The following is a 22,203-nucleotide window of genomic DNA, read 5'->3' on the forward strand; positions in this document are numbered from 1 at the left end:
AAGACACAAACGTTTAGAAGAGAGAACAAACGCTGGAAGCCATTCAACACTAAACAGGCACGGCTGTATTACAAGATGGCTCTGGTGTGATAAGATGGCAGGTGCACGCGGGATGGGGGAGGATGTAGACGGGAGGATGGGGGGTGGGATATGGTTTATTCCTATACATCTGAGACACGTTGCATTGCTTTTACGTATACAAACATGTAATTAAACTGCTGAGTTGATATGCGAGATAGAGTATCGCCGTGGTTCATACATCTGTCTTGGCGAATAAACATTTTTAACATGTTTGAACTTACGAAATGCCAATGGGTGGGCTCAGTAACACTGATGAAGGTATTGTATTGTTTCTGAACACTAAAATATAAACAGAGCGGAGATATCATAATTAATGCTAATATTTTACTGCTTCGTCACGAAGTCCGAAACACTACTGGGTCCTATTAAGGCTGAAGATTTTGATTCCGAAAATTATATTTCTGTCTTAAAAGATAAAAATCAGAGTGGATATCTAACAAGTATGGTAAATATTTAATTGCTCCGTCGCCAATTGAACATGAGTCTCGGTATACTCGGAGTCAGTATACTGTGTCTGAGCGGGGTATTCATGTTAAACTATGGCTCGGTATCTCAGTAGGCTAGCACTATAAATCGGCATCAGTCCGGACTAGTAAACACACACACACAGACACACACACACACACACACACAGACACACACAGACACACACAGACACACAGACACACACACACACACACACACACATTCAAATACTGTGGTTCAGGACACAGAAGTTGGATGTAGCCAATTGTATTAATACATACATATAATGGTTGAACAAATGTCAATGTTTAATTCGTTTCATTTGCAGACCACTACACAAAGACCAAGTACAAAATCTTCAGTTATGAATCATTGAAAATTAAACGAAACGAGTGAGCATGGACCACCGTAAGCACGTGTACTCGCTTGTACGAAAACCGAAATCACTATGGAGGCGTAGAAAGTAATTCGATACGACTAACGAGATATGACGAATAAGAACTATGATAATTACGTTCAATCGTTCATACGTGTACCTGTAGTTTCTGGTGCTGAAGGAACACCCATTGGACGTAAACAAGCTCCTGGGCTCATTAATATCTCCTTGTCATGTTAAAATGCTGGTTTGTACCATATATTCTAACAAAGTAGATGTAGGTATGTCGTCACCGTGTATCCCCTGCCAGAGTCTTGTCTTGCACCAGCCCTTTCTGTGACGGGAAACAACACCAGCGCTCGTATATTTTCACCTCAATCGTTTGTGGGCGTCAAAAATGTTAAAAAAACATTTTTACATATTTATTTGCGATTAACAATTATAGATAAGTTCAGACATATTTTTCAAAGTCGGATATTAGTACGTATAGCGAGAAGGTATGTCTGTTCATATATACATTGGGCTTATTGTACATATACCCTCCCCGCCGTGATATTGCTGGAATATTGCTAAAAGCGGCGTAAAACCATACTCACTCACTCACTCACTCACTCACATATACCCTCGCTTATAATGAATGAGGACCGGTGAGGTAGCTCAGTGGTTAAAGCGTTGGCTCGTCACATTTAAGACCTTGGTTCGATTCCCCACATGGGTACAATGTGTGAAGTATAATTTTGATGTCACGATGTCATATCTCAGGAATATCGCTCAAAGTGGCGTAAAACATTACTCATTCAATTACGCGTTATGTCATTTAATGACAGGCCACAGAAGGGATAATATTTTTGCATCTCACCTAGGTGATGAGAATACCCTCTGGTGCTGTGATTGTTGATCACGCTTTGAGTACGCCACTCCGTAGGTCCTGTGTTTTATTATCGGCATTATATTACTTTTGACAATGAACTTTGTCAATAATATCTGACATTCCGCCATAACGATAATTTCATTCTCAATACTGAAGAACATCCGTTAACACTTGATCTCAGGTATAGTGCTGACAAACCAATGATTATATTCGGGTAAATCTTGGATAATTAGAATCTCGAGATCAGCGGATCCAGGCTTCTAAGGTTCACATTATATACATGAAAAATATATATAATGAATATAACCTGTGTTTGAAGCTAAACCTGTTTCTGACAGTTCGTTCCACGATACAATTATGATGTTATATTGGACTCACGAACTATAAGGCTTATTGATTATGCTAAAAAGACGTTTCTCATAAACCTTTCAATATTTCTTCATGAACACATGAAGCATGAGCTGGACTCGTCCATATTGCGATGTGTTTTTTAACATTATATATTTTTTCGTTTCAATTGAAACAAGTTGAACGAAAGTTCAAATGATAGAAGGGTTCGTTTCCGAGCATAACTCATAAACCATAAATCAATATTTCTTCATAAAACCTTTTACACATCTGAGTTAAGTGCTGAACTGGTACCTTCATCTTTCAAGAATTTGACAAATTTTCTCGTTTCCAAATTTCAAGGCAACAAGTTGGACTTAGGTTTATATGAATGCATGGTTCGTTTCCGTAGTATAAACCGTTTAATACGTCTTGATGAAAATTTGCACTTACATCATGATCGTATGAAATAGGGGCGGTCGGGTAGCCTAGTGGTTAAAACGTTCGCTCGTCACGCCGAAGACCAGGGTTCGATTCCCGACATGGGTACAATGTGTGAAGCGCATTCCTGGTGTCCCCCGCAGTGATATTGCTGGAATATTGCTAAAAGCGGCGTAAAACCATACTCACTCACTCATATGAAATACATCCGTGTTCTAGCAGTAGAGCGTCCGCCCGGAGAGAGGAAGGTCGGGGGTTCGATCCACGGACGCGTCATACCGAAACGACGTTAAACTGCGGCATGGTACCTCAGTGGGCTAGAACTATAAAATCGGCATCAGTCTGGAGCGCATGCACGCATGCACGAACGCACACACACACGCACACACGCACACACACATGCACACACGCACAAACACACACACGCGCACACATAAGTGGACTCAGAGGCCATGTTAGGTAACTTGGTGTGACATTGTTTCTTGACGGCGTGGGACGATCACTGGATTGTCTGGTCCAGCGTTCATTACTTTCAGACCGCCGTCATATTGCTTACTGCGGTGTTAATTAACAAAACAAAACTAATATACAAGGGCGGGGAAATGAAATCATATTGACACAATATATGCTGGATCGTGTAAATCGATAACGTATAAACGCCGCGATATAACTGGAATACTACTCAAAGCGGCGTTAAATCCAACTCACTCCAAATCATACCATATATCTGTGTTGGCCTTGATAGTCATGCCACGATTATTTCTCATTTCGTTTCTGTGACATCAGCAAGAAACGTAATTCATAAAACTATCCAAGTGTATCCATAACGTACACATGTTATGAAAAAGATAAAAATCCAGTAAATATATATTCTGGCTTACAAAAAGTCGATACATACGTAACTAGTACAAATAGCGCAACGGCCCTATAGTTCACTTGATATGTAAGCAGTTTAACATGTCAACAACGACAGCCACAACAGCATAGATATTCAGCTATTTGCTACATAATGGACCAAACATTTGATATTTGGGGGGATGGGATTTAATGCGATTAAAGTAAATTGTCCCCCCAAATTCATGAAAAAAATATGCTTCTTACAATCACAAAAATTACATTGTTGCAATGTGTATTTTAAGAGAAGTAATATTTTCGCTCATTGTTTTAATTACAAACATATCTGTTTTTGCAGCTCTACCTGAAAAATATTGTGGTCTCATTAAAATATATCCCTCAAAGCTAATATTAAATTTTTGATACCATAAGGAAAGTAACGCAAGTCTGATAAATATCACAATTACTTCAAAAGCCAGTTGTCTGTTTATCTATTTGTAACGTAAATGTGATAAATATCATAACTACTTCAAACGGCGGTTGTCTGTTTTTCAAATTTTACATACGTGTGAGATACGTTATAAGTACTTTTGCTTCGTAGGATAAGACAGGTGTCATCTATCAACAGGTGTCTATTTCATCAAGGATATAGGGGCATATAATTCTTGTGGTGCACAAATCTCTCACACCTTCTTGTTTTAACTGAAACAAATATCACCCGTATTTTACATATTGCTAATCATCAAATCTCAAAATTGACATTGAAACGTAAATCGGGTAGTGTCAAGCATAAACAATGACACAAATTAATGAGTTCGGGAACACTTTGACACAAAGTTAAAATTCCTTTAAAATCTTGAACTCATTACTGACCACTGCCAAACCATACAATTTGGACAATGCTGAAGTTTACGACCATCATGTCAACTAAAAACCATATTTCACTTGACCGGAAGTGGACAGAAGCCGCCAGCGAGTAGACTAAGTGGCAGTTCCGTCTGAGTGACACCCCTCTTTAATTCTGCTTTCAACATGCCTATTAAAAGGCGCGATGTCATGTAACCGAATCCGCTCCTTTAGCCATCAGAACAAATTGCCGGTGAATTCCCAGCATTCCTCTTGGTTTCGCCAGACATTGGGCGCCTTCGGTTTTCGGCTGATGCTCTGAATGGATGGATATTTGCCGTCGCCGTTGAGGGCATGGTATTTAAGTCAATGTTTTGGCCTGAAATAGTCTGACTTTAAAATTTAAAGAAAATAAACCGAGCAGAGTGATTAATGCGTGCGGCGCTTTCGACATTCATCTCCATGGTGTTCAACACTGTGACATAACATAGCACAGCGGTCAACAAGACGGATGAATCTTCCTATTAGTGTTAATTTGCAGTTTATTTGCAGTTTTCGTGTGAACTCTTCGTACTTATGATATACGATCTATGGTATGAACGCCCTTGCTCTGTCTTGCTCACAGCAATCTTTACGTAACTCAGATCGTAAATAAACCGCCCCTTTTATCGCATATAAATCTCTTACAGGTTTTTAGGTACCCGGAGTGTTTTGTGATTCGTTTCGGTATTTATAAAAAAGGAAAACTTTTCTGTGTGGCTCAAACCTGATAAACAGTGACGGATATGCTTAAACGTGTTGTCTTTATGCAAAGGATTTATGTAGTGTTCAATCTTGTTCAAAAGTGACGGTATGAGTTTATTTGTGGCTTTTTTGCAAAGCTTTTATGTATGGCTAAAAGTTTTATCACGTCGTGATTTTTGCTATGAGTGAGGATGGTTTTGGCTTGTATGTTCGTCAATAATGCGGACAGGAGTCCAAAGATAGGTCTCACATGCTATACCAAATATTGGAGTAGAACATGGGTCTCCGTTGTTACGAGCGAATCCGGTAACAACTTCGCTATACCACTGCATATTCATTCATGTTGTAAACGCAGCCACATTAGTCTGCTTTACACGCCTCAGAGTACATGCTTGATAAACTTTCATCCCCACTCCTAGACTAACATCTAGTCTCTAAAATGAATTATGTTTTAAAAACACAGCTCTTAAATTATAGTTATAAAATATAATAAAGAGGAGTCTTGAGACTTTCTTCATTTTCAGATATTCCTAATACTTCAGTCATCTAGACTTGCCAAATACTAACGACTTGCATGGGCTGTATTGGAAATATTTGTTTCAGGGTCTGTATGCCACTTATCCCCTCTTCAGCTCTGAAAATACGAGGTTTGAGGCTTGATGGTATCTTTGATGGGTCAGTTTGGGGATTTATTTTCATTTTACTTTTCATAACGTTATGTCGTTATACTAGTATAAATGTCTTTTCACCACATCAGAAATTTGCAAACTTGGCATAATGTAAAAATAAACTGCCGGGCAAATAAAAATATACACTCATGTTTGATGGTGGCTAAGAATGAAACAAACAAGAAATGTGTTTTCGATGATCATGTATTCGATAGGGTATCATTATTGTGTTTGGAAACTCAACGTTTTTAATTGTCTTGTAATTGTTTTAATTTTTCAAGTGTATACTTTCGTTTGCTCGGCAGTTTATGTTGAATGATTAGGAAAATGTGATAAACTATGACAAGAATTTCGGTGCAAGATCAGAGGAAAGATAAAAACTTGCAACATCAGTAAACAGTTAGAAGAATGAAGAGAAGTGTAGATGCTATGATATTTCAATACTGATATTTCAACTGGATGGGGCATGCTTTTTTATATATACAGATACATATTAACCATGTCACTTGTTTCACGTGTACCGACACGTAGCATTGACATAATAAAAAAGAAGTTGACATCAATAAGCCAACCCTGTGTTGTATATTTAATAAACTTGTTCAAAAACACATAAAAGACCATAAGACATATTTTGAACGCTATTAAAACCTTGACGAATCAGTGGGATGTCCACTTCATCGCGTGGTGAACCCGATCATTGTGTGATCTGGTTCTCGAGTCACATCAGCATTGATCCTTGCTCAAGAAGCCACTAATTTTCTTGGTCAAGAACCCTTTCTACAGGTTGCTGTGCTATTGCCGTATTATCGCTGACTACAGCCTGTTGGCGTGACGAACCACATACAACCTCAACAATAGACGGACGAGGCGCAGTAAGTCCTGTCAAGTCTGTCTACTAAATAAGTCTAGCTGTCCAAACCTCATCCAAGATACTAACATTTATTGCCATATTGTAATTTGAAAAGAAAGACTGACATATTGGCCAGTCGTCTTAATTGGCTAAGGATGCCGAAATGTACTGTTGGTATGAAAAAAATAGGATTTTCGTGTTTCTCGCGTTTAGTAGTAGTAGTAGTAGTAGTAGTATCATTACTACTGCTACTACTACTACTACTACTACTACTACTACTACTACTACTACTAAAATAAAAATGAAAATAAAGTATACCGAGTTTGTTTTTGTACATAATTGAAAATTTAAAGGACTGTTGTTAAATTTTAATGTGCCAATTTCACTCATGATCACTCATTCCTTCAACAGTTTGAAAAAAAGGCAATATGTAACTGGTTAATTCTGTAAAAAAACAACATTGGTTCAATGAAAGACTTGGGTAAGAACTGAATTTGCAGCCACAAGACCCCTAACATGTTTGAAATGTAAACTTGTGCTGAATAAAATGGATTGATTGTCAAAGATATGATATCTAGGAAACCCATTTATTTGCAGTTGTGTGTTATGTGATTTTGTTTTTAACTTTTAAAATCAAATTATACTGAAATGAATAAATCCAAGTAAAAATATTCTTTGAGTGCTGACAAAGCACCAGTACAGTTAATTTGTTTTGAATAATTTCGCTGACTTAGGATATTTTTAATTGAAAATCAAACATATGATAAAATCAACTGTGGGGTATATCTCCTTTTTCCAACGGTTTAAACTGTTCCCAGCTCTTTTAAAACAGAATAAATACCGTGATATAATCGAAATACCGTTCAAATTATCTTTATAAACTCACTCACGCTATCTCTATCTCTCCCCACTAACCTGCCCCTCTATCTCTCGCTCCTCTCTTCAACTTTTCACATTGTTCACGCCAACAGTGACCTTCCCCCCTCCCCGCAATATCTCCCTTACACACAAAGAACAGAAAACATCACATGCACTTTTTGTCTTGGAAGATCTATCCTTGAATATATCAGTACGTCTCCTTTACGTCGTAAATATGTCCATTAGTTTAATGTGAGGAGTAGATCAACTTCTAAGCCAATATCTGCTTGAAACCAAGGCATCACTATAACCTAATACATTCTTTGATAGCTAGATTGTTAGAACGGGCCCAAATAATCTTTAAATATATGGTTCTTTGGTTAAGTGGGCAATGCGCTCCCCGACATTAAACAAGTTTTGTTTTGAACAAATTTCACTGAGGTTCCAGAGAGTAAAATCAAAGGAAATGACAGATAATTAGCGTGATATTATCTAAAAGTGTTCTCGTTACAAAATCAAACCCATGTGTTGATTATACGAAACGGTCACCATCAAGGACGCCCTTAATTAAAGATGGCTTAAACTTGAGTGTCTGCCAGAGTGCGCACGCAGTTTCGTGCTGCCCTCATTGACAAACGCGAGAAAAGGGACTTATTTCACACATTTGCGTAAGAACCCCATTTACTTCTGAAAAGAAAAAAAATCTAGAAAGAAATCCTCTCGACCATAGCTAAACGCGTTGAAATGTTTTGCCCTCCAACAAACAGATTCTAGGTTACGAAACGTATGACACAAGAGCCTGTTAATTAACTTTCGAAGATTAAGGAACCATATTGTTTCGAATAAAACGTCAGCGTGAAAATATTAAATTCTCAAAGTTTCAACACCGATGACATTGTTTTAAAGTGAGCGAGTGAGTGAGTTGGGTTTAAAGCCGCTTTTAACAGTATACCAGTTATACGAGGGCTGGCTGAAAAGTTCTAAGCCTAACTGTGAAAGACCCGTACCAAGTCGATGGTTTTCATTTATTTCTCCACATAGTCCCCTTCCAGCTTTACACACTTTTGCCAGCGATGCTGCAAGACCTGGATGCCGGTCAAGAAGAAAATTTCCTCAGCCACCCTAAAAAAGTCATTCACAGCGGAAATGACGTCATCATTACAAGGAAAATGGCCACCGGCTAGTTCCTTTTACATCTTTGGAAAGAGGTTGAAGTCTGACGGGGCCAAATCGGGTGAAAAAGGGGGATGATCAATAGGTTCGCAGCCACAATCATGGATCGCTGACATGGCAACCACCGATTTGTGAACAGGAGCATTATCTTGGTGGAACAGGACTCCTTTAGTGAGCATTTCCCGTCGCTTAGCTTTGATAGCTTCACGCAACTGTCTCAGTAGGTCAGCATAATATCTTTCTTTGATAGTCTGGCCTTTTTCAAGATAGTGAATCAGCAGAATACCCTTGGAATCCCAAAAGACTGAAGCCATCACCTTTCCAGCAGAAGGAACCGACTTGGCTTTGGGGGGGGGGGGGGGGGGGGGGGGGGTTGATTCCGGATGCTTCCATTGTTTAGACTGAATTTTGGTTTCTGGTTGAAAGTGATGAATCCAGGTCTCATCCAGTGTTACAAATCGGGCCAAAAAATCATCGGGATCTGCTTAAAAACGGCATAAATTATCACGGGACGTCAGGAATCTGACACGTTTCTGATCCGCTGTCAAGAGCTTTGGCATCCATCTTGCAGAAACTTTTGTCATTCCCAATTCGTTGGTGATAATGTGCTCAACCCTCTCATGAGATGCCACAACACTGGCAATATGTCGAGTGGTCAATCGTCGATCAGCCATCACCATGTCATGCACCCGGGTAATGTTTTCCGGAATGGTTGCAGTTGAAGGCCTTCCTGGAAGCGGGTCATCGCCAAGGCTCTCTCTGCCACGCTTGAATTCCGCAGCCCTCTTCTTCACAGTGGAAAAGGAAGGGGTATCATCCCCTAAAGTGGAGACCATGTCAGCATGTATCTGTGTTGGAGTTAGCCCTTTCAGTTGCAGGTACTTGATGACTGCCCTATAGCCAGTTTTGTCCATTTCTTGTGATTTCAATGGGTAGGTTAACAAGATGGTCTGGTACAAAGACAATAATTACACTACAGTTGCAGTTCATATGTCTGTGATTCATTAAATGATTGTACTTGTTGGTGGCGAAAGTTTGTTTCAATCCGATTGAGATATCCCACTTAGGCTTAGAACTTTTCAGCCAGCCCTCGTATCACGGCGTCTCAGCTTAAAGTGGAAGCAAAGCCAGATGTGATGCAGGTCTCAGACGTTTACCACTTCGGTGAAACCCACGAGCGTGGGAATGGTGCTGATAAACCTAGAAACAAAATCCGGGCGAACAATCAGAGGTTTCTGGCGTTCCCAAGGGACGCAACTCTTGCATAATGAATCGCAGCGCCTTAGATGACTGGGCCACCCGCGCCCCATGTTTAAAAGCGTATCGAATGAGTGAGTTGGGCATAACGCGGCTTTGAACTGTTTCAACGTGATGTGAAAGGAAAGGTCTGAGACATTTGCCACGCTGGAGATCTCAACGACGTGGCTACTGTGTTGACAAACTATGGGTTACATTCGGGATGAATCTCGATATTCAAAACCACCAGAGGATCCTGTCGCGGCTAAGGGACGCAACTGTAAATAACGAATTGCACTGCATTAGATTTCTGGCGCACCTCTCGAGATTATTCCGTGTCAGAATACGTCGCAAAAATATTTGTCGTGCGAGTCCACTACACAGGTCGGGTCGGGTCGGTGACTTGATTGATTACATGTCGTCGTCCCGCGACGTCGTGGGACGTTGTTCTCCATAGCAATCACTGGTGTGTGTTGTCCCGACTCTAATTGTTAAAGTCCGCCGTCAGAAAGTATGGTGCGGAGATAAAACAAACAAATACAAACATTCCGCACTCACCCTATAACGCAATATGTAGTTTCCTTGTAGTTGAACTTCAGGGAAATAAAACACATGGTTACAAACATTGAAATAGTTAAGGTTACTGTTATTGATAATAAATGAGGCCAATATGCTGAGGATTCAAATATTTGTCGATAACGTAGGAAAATTTAAAAAAAATTCTTTTGAAACTTTAACATTATTTTATAAGACAAGGGCTATCTGGACTAGATCCATGACATGCATTTCTTTAACACGATTTGTTATTTTTAGAATTACATTTAACAGTCAAGATATAAATGAGGCCAATATGCTGAGGATTCAAATATTTGTCGATAACGTAGGAAAAAAATAAAAAAAATATTTTGAAACTTTAACATTATTTTATAAGACAAGGGCTATCTGGACTAGATCCATGACATGCATTTCTTTAACACGATTTGTTATTTTTAGAATTACATTTAACAGTCAAGATATAAATGAGGCCAATATGCTGAGGATTCAAATATTTGTCGATAACGTAGGAAAAAAATAAAAAAAATATTTTGAAACTTTAACATTATTTTATAAGACAAGGGCTATCTGGACTAGATCCATGACATGCATTTCTTTAACACGATTTGTTATTTTTAGAATTACATTTAACAGTCAAGATATAAATGAGGCCAATATGCTGAGGATTCAAATATTTGTCGATAACGTAGGAAAAAAATTAAAAAAATATTTTGAAACTTTAACATTATTTTATAAGACAAGGGCTATCTGGACTAGATCCATGACATGCATTTCTTTAACACGATTTGTTATTTTTAGAATTACATTTAACAGTCAAGCGATCTTTGGTTAATAAATACTTGAAAAAGATTAGAACATATTAAGAGAACATTAGGAAAGTGGAAAAGGAGATCGTTAAGCATCACTGGAAACATTACAGTTATCAAACCCTCATGTCTTTTCCTCTTCGCCCAAACCTCCGAGTAATTTTATCAAAGACCTGAACAAGATCGTCTTTAGATATATTTAGAATGATAAACCAGACAAACTTAAGAGTGTAACTTCAATGTTAATATGTCATACAGTACATGAAACAAATATTTCTGATACGGCCCGTGCAAGTCTAGAATATTTGGTAAGTCTATCTAAAAATGAAGTCTCCTGGCTCCTTTCTATTACATTTTATAATCATAATTTAGCAATTGTTTTCCTGTAAAATATTTTAGTTCGTTAGATGTTAGTCTACCTTAATGAATACTCTCTTCCAAAACAGAAGCGCACGGGTAGATTTTTAGTAAATACATCGTACCTAATAAAGTCGATATATTTAATTTAATATCATAGATACAAATATGAAATTTTTGAGCTCGAAAGTCACATGTTGTCGTTGTACAAAGGCATTGAAAACTGTTCATTGTCATGTTACATGAGGCCATAAGGTTGCGCTGAACTCGTGAGACCGCCCCGGGCAGCAATCACGGCTCTGCATCTCCTCGGCACTGACTGGATAAGCGTACGAATTCTGTCCTGCGGAATTCTGCGCCATTCTACTTGTGACGCTTGTTCGCCAGTTTTGGGAGTGTCTGCGGTGTGTTCTGACGTTGACGTGCACTCAATCGAGTTCATCCCAGAGGTACCCGATCGGGTTGAGATCTGGAGATCTCGACGGCCAGGGCAAGAGGTTGATGATGGCATTATGCAGGTAGTCTACCGTGACACGAGCTGTGTGCGGTGGAGCGTTGTCCTGTTGAAACAACTCCCTCTGACGGTCAATGATTGGAAGAAGGTGAGGTTGAAGAATTTGATTCATATAGCGATTTGCTGTCGATGGATCTATTGCAAAACAGGGACGATAACTGGTCTTCTGGGTCGGATTCCAGCCTCGCGAAGATGGTTCCTGACAGTCTGGTCCGATATCCTCCTCAATCCAGGGATGCGTCCTGCTGTCTCCGTAGCTGTGTCATTGCGGTGATGTAGGTGGAACAGTCGAATGTAGCGATCCTGTGCAGGGGTGGTTACTCTTGGTCGGACGGTCTGCAGTGGAATTGAACTGTGTGTATCGGTCACAAAGGCGGTAAATGGTGCTGTGGTGGACGTTGAAGTGATCTGGAACAGAAGACTACGATTTCCCTCTTTGGGTACGTTCTATGGCGACGTTCCGATCGGCAGCCCTGAGTTTCGGTATTTTCGAACTTGAAAATGTTGACAATTGAACGACAAATTATTGGCTTATGCTTGCCTTTTTATAGCCACTACAACGAGTTACGAGTGCCATAACTTGCACGTGCATTTTGCTTTACTGTTTTCCTCCATGACCTTTTTGCACAAGTGTGAAAAAATACATGCCGTTTAAGACATTGCAAATCGACAATGGCTGCTTTTTGACGCACCGTTTGTCAATTTATCAGGCCACAAACATTTTTCCAACATATATCCAATTTATATACCGGATTTTGTGTAGTCAGGTTCAATAAACTACATACAACCTTTGCGTTTCATTTTTGAAGAGTGTACTTCTGAGGATGTGGACTAAGAATGATTTATATTAAATCATATAGATTCTATTAAAATACCAACGTTTTGTTGACAATCGTTTTGTGGTTTGCGTTTCACTTCATTATTTCAACTGGGTTGTGACATGAAAAACTATATGTTGATATTCCATTCCTTTGTGCTGATATTCCATTTTTGGAAAGAGGTGAGGTGAAATGGGGTTTAACGTCGCGTCCAATATTACTGGGCTTATATAGCAACGTGCATGCAGGTTACCAAGATACCTAACATGGCCTCTGATTCCACTTCCTCTGTGTGTGTGTGTGTGTGTGTGTGTGTGTGTGTGTGTGTGTGTGTGTGTGTGTGTGTGTGTGTGTGTGTGTGTGTGTGTGTGTGTGTGTGTGTGTGTGTGTGTGCTTTTACTAGTCCGGACAGTAGCCAATTTATAGTGCTAGCCTACTAAGATACAATGCCGCAGTTTAACATGAATACCCCACTCAGACACAGTATACTGTTTCCGAGCTGACCAGTCCTTGTTTTATCCCGTTAATGCAGAGCGCCAGACAGGGTAACAAAACCCATCTTTAAACGTATTTGGGCATGGCGCGGCCGGGAATCCTGGACCGTCCTCTCCCCGGGCGGACGCTCTACCACTAGACCACGGAGGCGGTCTCATTTTGGAAGGATGTTCCGGAAGCCTAACTATACCACGGTAAACATTATTGATGAATTGTAACTCCAAGATGTCAAACCATTACTTTGCTAATCCCAATTTTAATACTTCAAAGCAGAATAAAAATGGAATTCACTTATTTTAAGACATTTGTACGAAGCATGCTTCATTCCATTTGATATTCTAAGAATAAGTATGCGATGAGGGGAACAATATTAGATAATAACCAACTGTTGCTTTGCAACTTGGTTTCATACACAACGTCTACGCCATAGCATTATCTACCCAAACAGACGCCAGTGGGCGTAAGGCAAACTAGTAGTGGAGATGATAGGAATGGATCACTGAAAATCAGTGATGACACCAGGTGTTCGCGGAAGGGGTAAACATGTCCTGCCCTACCGGTAGTACCCTCCATTGACACAATTTGCCCCCCAAAGGTTTTGGTTTGTAGCCTACCGCCGCACAGCAGTACTCCTGCCATGCCACGGCGTCCGGTAAACAATCGAGTCTGAACCACACAACATCACACTGTCAGGAACTCTTCATGCAGTAACCCCTTTAAGGTATACGTAATACTTGTGTGGGTTTCTGTCCTCTACTCGGAAAACGGGTCTAAGAATATATATATATATATATATATATATATATATATATATATATATATATATATATATATATATATATATATATATATATATATATATATATATATAATTATGAATTAGAACGTCTGTATAATAAATTAGAACTTCTATATCATAACTTCTGGATGATCAACCATGTTGAGTTACAAATCGTAAAGAGAATCTACGCTAGTACATCACATCCTGTGGTGTATACGAGAAACATCGATCAGTTGTGCCATTGTCCAGCACGGAAAATCATTACGTGGCATTATGGGTTGTGTATCGCTCATCAGTTACCCCCTGGATACCGTGTCGGTGATCACATCCACATGTCCCGTATCCAGGTTACAGCGCCATTGTCTCTGTGTCTGTCTGCGTTTGTCCATTACCATACATAATATCATGTTCACATCTTTACTCTTAGTCAGTCTGGCTATGTAGTTTATCTTAGCCGCGAGTAGGATACACCTGCACGCTGGTCGTGGTTTGTAGTAGAGTTAGCTTTGGAATCACCACTCGACTTCTTTCAGTTCGTAATTGTATTAATGATTCACAGTGCCTTTTTAGAAAGTGATCAAATGTAACACATTTTATAAAGTGTTATCCCAAATATAATATGTGTCACTTTCTTAGTAAAGTACAAATTCACGTTTTGGTTAGTCCCCATCCGGGATTCGAACACACAATCTCAGAGTGAGGCACCTATTCGCCAGCACACAGAGTCGGCGATCTAACCCACTCAGCCATCGAGGCATCCACGTAATTGTATTGTTTAGTATACACCCGACTTTGGATTCTTATTCATCGTCATCAATTTGAGTTAATTTCCCCGTCAACATACAAGTGGACATATGCGATAATTGTAATTTTTAAACAAAATGTAATATCATGAGTCTATTATTTCAACATTAACAGGTATCCATGGATACGTTATAATTCCAAACTAAACTCCAAATGTCAGCTATGTATTAAGCTGGTGAAGTAATTATTGGGATTATCGATAATTATTCCTAAAATTGCCAACTTACCGTTTCTTCGATGAGTTATAGATTATGCTAATCTGTGATCGATATCAACATTAATCAGCCCGGTTCCACAATCGCTCCTTCATCTTCACATCATTCACGCCTTCATTCTTTTATCGATTTTATATTAATGCCCGTGCATTGCAGCTACGCCTGTTCATATGACGTCATGTCAGCGTATTTCGATGTTTCGAAAAATAAACACTGAAAAATATAACGTGTTGATGTTTGTCGTAAATATGTGCTGCATACTACTCATATATTGCATGTGAAATGGTTGATAGTGACAAGACCCAGTGTTGAGTACTGAAGTATGCACTTACTAAATTTATTTGGTCCAAAACATTAAAGGGGGACTCCGACCGGGTAAATTGGCAGACCGAGTTGATTCAAGTCGTTACAACAATACGTTGTGCGTCGGCTAACATAAGCTGTATGAAGTACTAGTATATCACTCTTTAAGTTAATGGTTACCCCAATTAACACAGGTACAATTTACACAGGTACACGAAATTGGGGGCGATGGGAGTGGGGGAGTGTCCCTTCAAGAAATAATGTTTCTCGACCATGCTGAAAGTCTCCGCCTTCTGCAGTAAACCACTATTACCACTCGCCTTCACATATGGTTTTACTGGTTTTCACGAGAGATATATTGTCTGCTTTTCCGTTGGTCACATGTTCGCGAACCTGACGTTCATAAGCGTACGAACGACACATTTTGAGGTTCATACGTTTTTAACGAAACTGTTTTCTTGAAATGACGTAAACACTGACGGACTACTTCTAGATTCCCTGGATAAACCGTGGTATTCCCCCAACACTATGTTAATACAGATGCGTTGTTTCGGATCATTTGGACACTGAAATTGTGTTGGGGGATTAACGCCGCTCTGTGCCGTAACTATGGTGATCACGACGTGTCAGATTGATGTCGGAGAAAACACCAATACAGGGGTGACATGACTGGTAAACTGCTGACAGGTCAAGACGGTGACCAAAGTTTCAAACCCAAGATCGATTTTCCATAGGGTGACTGAGTGAGTGAGTGAGTATGTTTTTACGCCGCTTTTTAGTAATTGTCAAGCAATATCACGGCGGGGGATACCAGAAATGGGCTTCACACACTGTACCCATGTTGGGAATCGGACCCGGGTCTTCGGCGTATCCATAGGGTGACATTAATTGAAGATTTCAAAGTTTTAGGTTTTTTAAAAATATTTCTTGAACGTGAAACGGATCCAGCCATTTGTCATGTTCTCACAATATTTTGTTCAAAGTAAATAAATGTAAATAAGTTTGTCCGAGAGGAAGCAACTGTTTCACAACTGTTGTTATATTAGATCTAACATGTTTGAATCTGCTTTTTGATAGCCCCAGAGTTGGAACATTGAGAAAAGCATCTAGGTTTTGTAAAATCATCAAGAATAAGTTTAATCCTGGAAAGAATGTTTCATAAATGTTTGTACAAATTTCCACATGATAATATTAGTTTAGGTTCATACATTTTTGTACTGTCAGTCCTATGAATTGTACCTCTAGTTGTACCTCGAGTGCAAATAATGTTCAGTTCAGTTCAGTTGGATGAAAATGTTTGTGTTACAAATTTTGGATTATTCACACCAATTTGATGATGATGATGATGATGATGATGATACAAGCAGTAATTGTATTTATTCATATGACGTCACTTAACACCAATCAATACATGCATATTTCCAGCCGACTGGTTGCAGCTCCATTGCCATCATTATCCTGAAATCAGTATGGGTATTTATCAATCAGATTGATCGGTATCGATAGTACAGAACCCGCTGCTGTAGCCGTTCCTTACAACGGAGAATAATTAAACCAAGCTCACATTAGACACGTGAAAAGACCGGTAGCCAGGGACTGACTTATGAGCGTGGGTATATGGGCTGCGTTTCAGCGACGAGGAACATTTAGTTATAGATCGGTACTGTTTTCAATCCTTGCGTCAGTACTGCACCAATTCAGTTTATGATTTGCTGAAAATATTTAGACTCTTAAACATGTTTATTAGAATTAAACGTTAAAGACGAGGATTGGTAATGTGTATTCGGGTATCGTGATGGTATACAAAACATGTCCAGCAGTTGAGCATTGTTCCAGAACGCAACCCAAACAGTCATTAGAAACTCGTTGATCGGTTCCACGTTAGATCAATGACCCATATTGGTTATTGAATAAAATCAGTGGCCGAAACACAACACCAGCGGCTAATAATTGCCTTTATTTATACGTGTGTGGCAACCGGTCTCCATGTCTAACAAGAGTTGCTGAAATTACCCACCCAGAACATCTCGTGGGATTCCAATTTCTTATTTGTTCGAAGACGTTGACCAAACGGATACCAATCATCAGTTACGCAGTTCAAGTGGACATTGGTGGTCAGCAGCGGTCATTGGCACGTGATCTCGTTGACAAACAGGTACATTTCTGTGGCGTCGACCACATACTGTAGTCCAAAGAGCTACTGGTATTCCCACACAAACGCACAGTGACTTAAACAACAACCCATTGGAGTGGTTGGTGTACAACGTAATGATTGATTGTATTCGTTTCAGACTGTGTTATGTGTCCACTGAAGTGTGACAAAGCTGATGTTAAAATGTGTTTCCGAGTAGATCTGATTATTGGACAATATACCATAAGGTGAAATGACGTTTACATGTTGAACATTTGAAATGTGACTCTCTGTTGTTGTGTGGAAGTCAATTCAAATATTCATTGAAGGCAAGGAGTCTCACAGATGAACAGTCTGGATTTCTACGAAAATGACATCACAAACTGCGGACGTGTATCAAAAGCTACGTGTGGCCACACCCTTGTCCTCCAGGACAGGTCAGCCGGTCAGTATAGTCTTCAATGGCATCAATGCAAACTCCTGGCTAAGTCCAATAGGAATCAGTAGTCGGAAGGATGACGACAAGGATCAGCGTCATGTACCACAGCGACCGTTTAGTACAGGTAGCATAGCCATCGTGAGGCATCACCCCAAACCACCAGGTTTGAAGAGGAATGAGATCATTACAGGTCAAAGTCTTTCTGTGAAATATGACGAAGACGACGCAGAAGTAAATGAGCAACGTGCGAAAGGTCAACTATTCAAACGTCCAGTTCCCTTTGAAGTAGATTACTATAACAATGGTTCAAGCATCTCCAACCAAAGATTCACCGGAAGAGGGTACAAGGGAGGCGGGTTTTGTGATGGCTCTATTAAAAGACACAGATACTGTATCAACAAACGACAAAGAAAACAAAACTGTAGAGAAGACCAAATCAGTCTGGAACTTAATGTAAAATCATTAGAAATGGGTAAAGACAAAACAAGTACGAGAGGAGGTGACAGACAAGAGTCAACAGAAGAACCTGGAGCAAAGATGCAAAACCAGCTACTGAACGTTAACGCTTATACAGACCTGAGTAAGTCCTGTGTGAGAAGGGCCAAGTCGGCTCCCCCTGGTGCAAGAGTCTCGGGAGATAACAAACCACCTCCTCTATACTGGAGAGCAAAGTCGGCCTATCATAGGAAACTGATGACACCAAACCCAGAACCTGAATTGGACCCAGGTGAAAGTAGCCAGATTCTGAGAGGCTCCATGCTTCGTCCTTTGCTGTACAGTGCCACGAGTGACCTTCAACACAGTGCCGGTTGTCCTTATCAATGTAAAGGGTGCTTCAAGGCTTGTCTTGTATCTAAGGATTACATGGAGAAGTCTCGGAAAGGACATTTGCCGGTGAGGACAAGGAAAGGGAGTCATGTCAGGAATAGGTCCATGATGAAGAAAGATCCAAGATATATTCTTCATCAGGCCTTGGCTAGGAATCAGCCTATATACAAGCTGGTTCATGGTTATTGTGATGTACAGGCAGTGAGGGAGGCCTGGCATGATGGAGGTACTGTCAGAGATAAAGATCAAATCAGCCTCATGGGAGTGGATAATGCAGATGGCAAACATCAAGAATTCAACTCGGAATATTCAAATGGAGTAAACAACGTTCAACCAGAGCCCATGGACGATGCCACAGAGGTGGATGCATCACATCCATCACAGCCATTGTCGACAATCTCCTCCTTCTTGGAAAAAGCTAAGCCTCCAGCTGTTAATACGCTATATTCGAAAAAGAGGGTGAAGTCAGCTGAACTCCAACGTCCCAGCAAGGTGAAGCTTCAGACAAGGCCAGCGAGCTGTTCTGGAATCAACATAAAATCTTTGGAAAGAAATAGCATTAATACACTATCATCACATTGTCGTGATGTAGGTAAGGGATTGCCTCATATACACAACACAGACGATACAAAGGACCATAGTGTCCACGGAGATTCTGCATCATCCTCAGTAAAGTGGGCGCTGAGGAGGGGGGATGCTGTGGGGGCTCAAAGTCCATTTCCAATGGAACAGAAGGACATAGAAGTTGATTATTCTGATGATGGTGACTGGAAGCCTGATGGGGAGTCTAGTACAGCAACTGAACAATGTTCTGATGATAAATGCAGTACTATGGGAAGGCGTTCAAGTATCGACAATAGCAACCCTTCGGATTCATCTGTTTCTGTGAGTGATGATTGTGGAGACAGTGATGTGACAATTACTGGTAAACGGACACAATCAAAGGTATCAAAACAAATACGAAAGATGACTACATCTAACACCGAGTGTGACAATGGGAAGAACGAAAGCACTGCATCTGATGATGCTGAGTCTGATGGCAGTGACCGGAATGAAACCAGCGACAACGAATGCGAGAACAGGGAGACAGGATCATCTCTATCATCAGATGGAACAAGCAGTGACACCATGACAGTCAGTGACAATGAGAAGTCAGGTAACGAGTCAGATGACACCAGAACAAACAGTGTAAAAGATTTGTGTAAAAATGATTTAACTGTAAATAAGACAAAATCTAAACAAAAGAGTCTTCGACGTGTTAAAATGAGATCTGAAATGTCAAAGGTTTCACGTTCACAGGGCAGTGAAAGTGATGTGCAGAACACGTATCTGAATAGTGATTCCAATGAAGGCATCGTATCCAGATGTCTTTCAAAGAGCGATTCAGTGAAGACCAGTGAAAGTGGTGCTGTACATAGTATGGTGCATTCCGAAACTGAGAGCGAGCTTCAGTTTGACACAAATAATAGTGATGTGTTTGATAAGAGCAGCCGTAGCAGCAGCAGTGATGAAGATGGCTCAGGGGAGGAGGAGAAGGAGGAGAGTGATGAGGAAAACAGTGATGAATCTTCGGAGACTATGACAAGCCATCATAACAGAATTAAGCCCCACCAAACGAAAAAGGATGCAAGTGAAAGGAAAAGAGCTGACGTTATTAAAGATGATGAGGGAGAAGGTGATGAAGAATCAGAAGAAGAGGACAGTGCTAGTGGGGATAGTGATGACTCAGGAAATACCACTAGCAGCCAACGTAGGAAAATTAAACGCGATAGAACGAAAGTGAAACAACGTAAAAGTGTGTGTGCTGAAGATGATAAGGAAGATGACGATAACGACGACGATGAAGAAGACAAAAGCGAGGAAGGAAAGATGTGTGAAACAAAGGATACGATAAGACAAAGAAAACGAGTCCACACAAAGAAAGTAAGAAATCATTCAAGGAAACCAAATAGTGATGACGATGGTGAAGAAGGAGATGGTGGTAGCGGATCGGAAGAAACAGAGGACACAAACTCAAAGCAATACACACGCGGAAATAAACGGAAGAATAAGAAAGCTGATGAGACACAACACCCTGAGGGTGAAAACAGTGATACAACAACCACCACAGAAGATGAAGAGGGTGATGACAAAGAGGAAAACGATGAAGAACATGACGAGGATGACGACGATGACAACGATGACGACGACGATGATGATGATGACGACGACGATGATGATGATGACAACGACGAAAGCGATGATGATGAGGAAGATGATGAGGAAGATGACGAAATTAAATATAACAAAAGCACAAACGTAAGAACGAAATTAAAAAGAGACAAAATAGGTGCAGGTTTAAAGAAAAAGAAAGGCACCAAGCTGAAGAAGTCTCTTCAAAATAAAGAGAATGAACGGAGAAATTCTAAAATTAAGAAAATGGACAAAGTTGGGAGCAGGTTAAAGGTAGGGTCAAAGCCAAATCTAACACATAATGGCAATGATGAAGCAAAAGAACCAAATAAAGAAGACAATATTGAGGAGGAAGAGAAATCCATCATCAGTGAGGACGAACAGAACAACCGGCTTATCAACAAACAGGCCAAATGTAACAACGGTGTTGAGAAGAAATCGAAACAAAAAAACAAATCAAAGCAAACGGCTAAGAAAAAGAAAAAGACAAACGTTAAGATAGATCCAGATAGTGATACGGGTAATGGGGCAACAGAAGATGAAAACAGTGAAAATGATGAGGATTCGGAAGATGAAAGTTCAAATGAAGAAGGAGGGAGTTCTAATGCTGAGGAAGTTGGTAGTCATTCAGAAGATGACAAGAGTTCATCGAAATATCAAAAGAGTAGATTGAGAAACGGTGAACAATCCGAACAGGAAGATTCAAGACAAGAAACTGTAGGCAATGATTCAGAAGATGACTCAAAGGCTCAAGACAAAGGTTTTGCATCTGAAGATGACAAAACGTCAGTAAGTAATGACGATGATGATGAGTCGAGTGAAGAAAGTGATTCGGAGGAAGAGGAAGAAGAGGAAGAATCTGAGGACGAGAGTGAGGAGGACTCAGATGATGACTGATTAAGTCACACGAGGGCTTGCCATGTGAACACCTACAATATTATGTATTATTATGTTCCTTAGTCTTGTGTTGTATACTTCCCATGGAGCAGAGCATGCCTACTGATCTGATGAAAGACTCTCAATGTGACATATGCTCTGACCACGCTACTGTGTGAAATATCGTGTGACATCAGTGCGCAGTTATTTTACAATAATATTTTATCAGCATTCTTTTCCAAAGGAAGAAGCAAGGAATTATATTCAAAGGAATGTTCGTATCGACAGGTGGTATACAGTTCTCAGATTCACGCCATCACAGTTCTATTTAAGTCAGTG

The 22,203-nt window shown here is 40.1% G+C and overlaps 1 protein-coding gene across 1 annotated transcript in view; it reads left to right on the top strand.

Annotated features, from left to right (window-relative positions):
• The window catches only part of LOC139475532 (dentin sialophosphoprotein-like), a 30,119-nt gene extending 8,234 nt beyond the window's left edge, over nt 1-21,885 (top strand). Inside the window, exon 2 of the mRNA XM_071258722.1 lies at nt 17,903-21,885. Coding sequence (XP_071114823.1) covers nt 17,903-21,885 — 3,983 coding nt within the window. The remainder of the gene's footprint in view (nt 1-17,902) is intronic.
• The last annotated feature ends 318 nt before the right edge of the window (nt 21,886-22,203 follow it).

Source organism: Haliotis cracherodii, unplaced genomic scaffold (genome assembly GCF_022045235.1).
Source record: "Haliotis cracherodii isolate W230 unplaced genomic scaffold, xgHalCrac1.p SCAF_3, whole genome shotgun sequence".
NCBI classification, from domain to species: Eukaryota; Metazoa; Mollusca; class Gastropoda; order Lepetellida; family Haliotidae; genus Haliotis; species Haliotis cracherodii.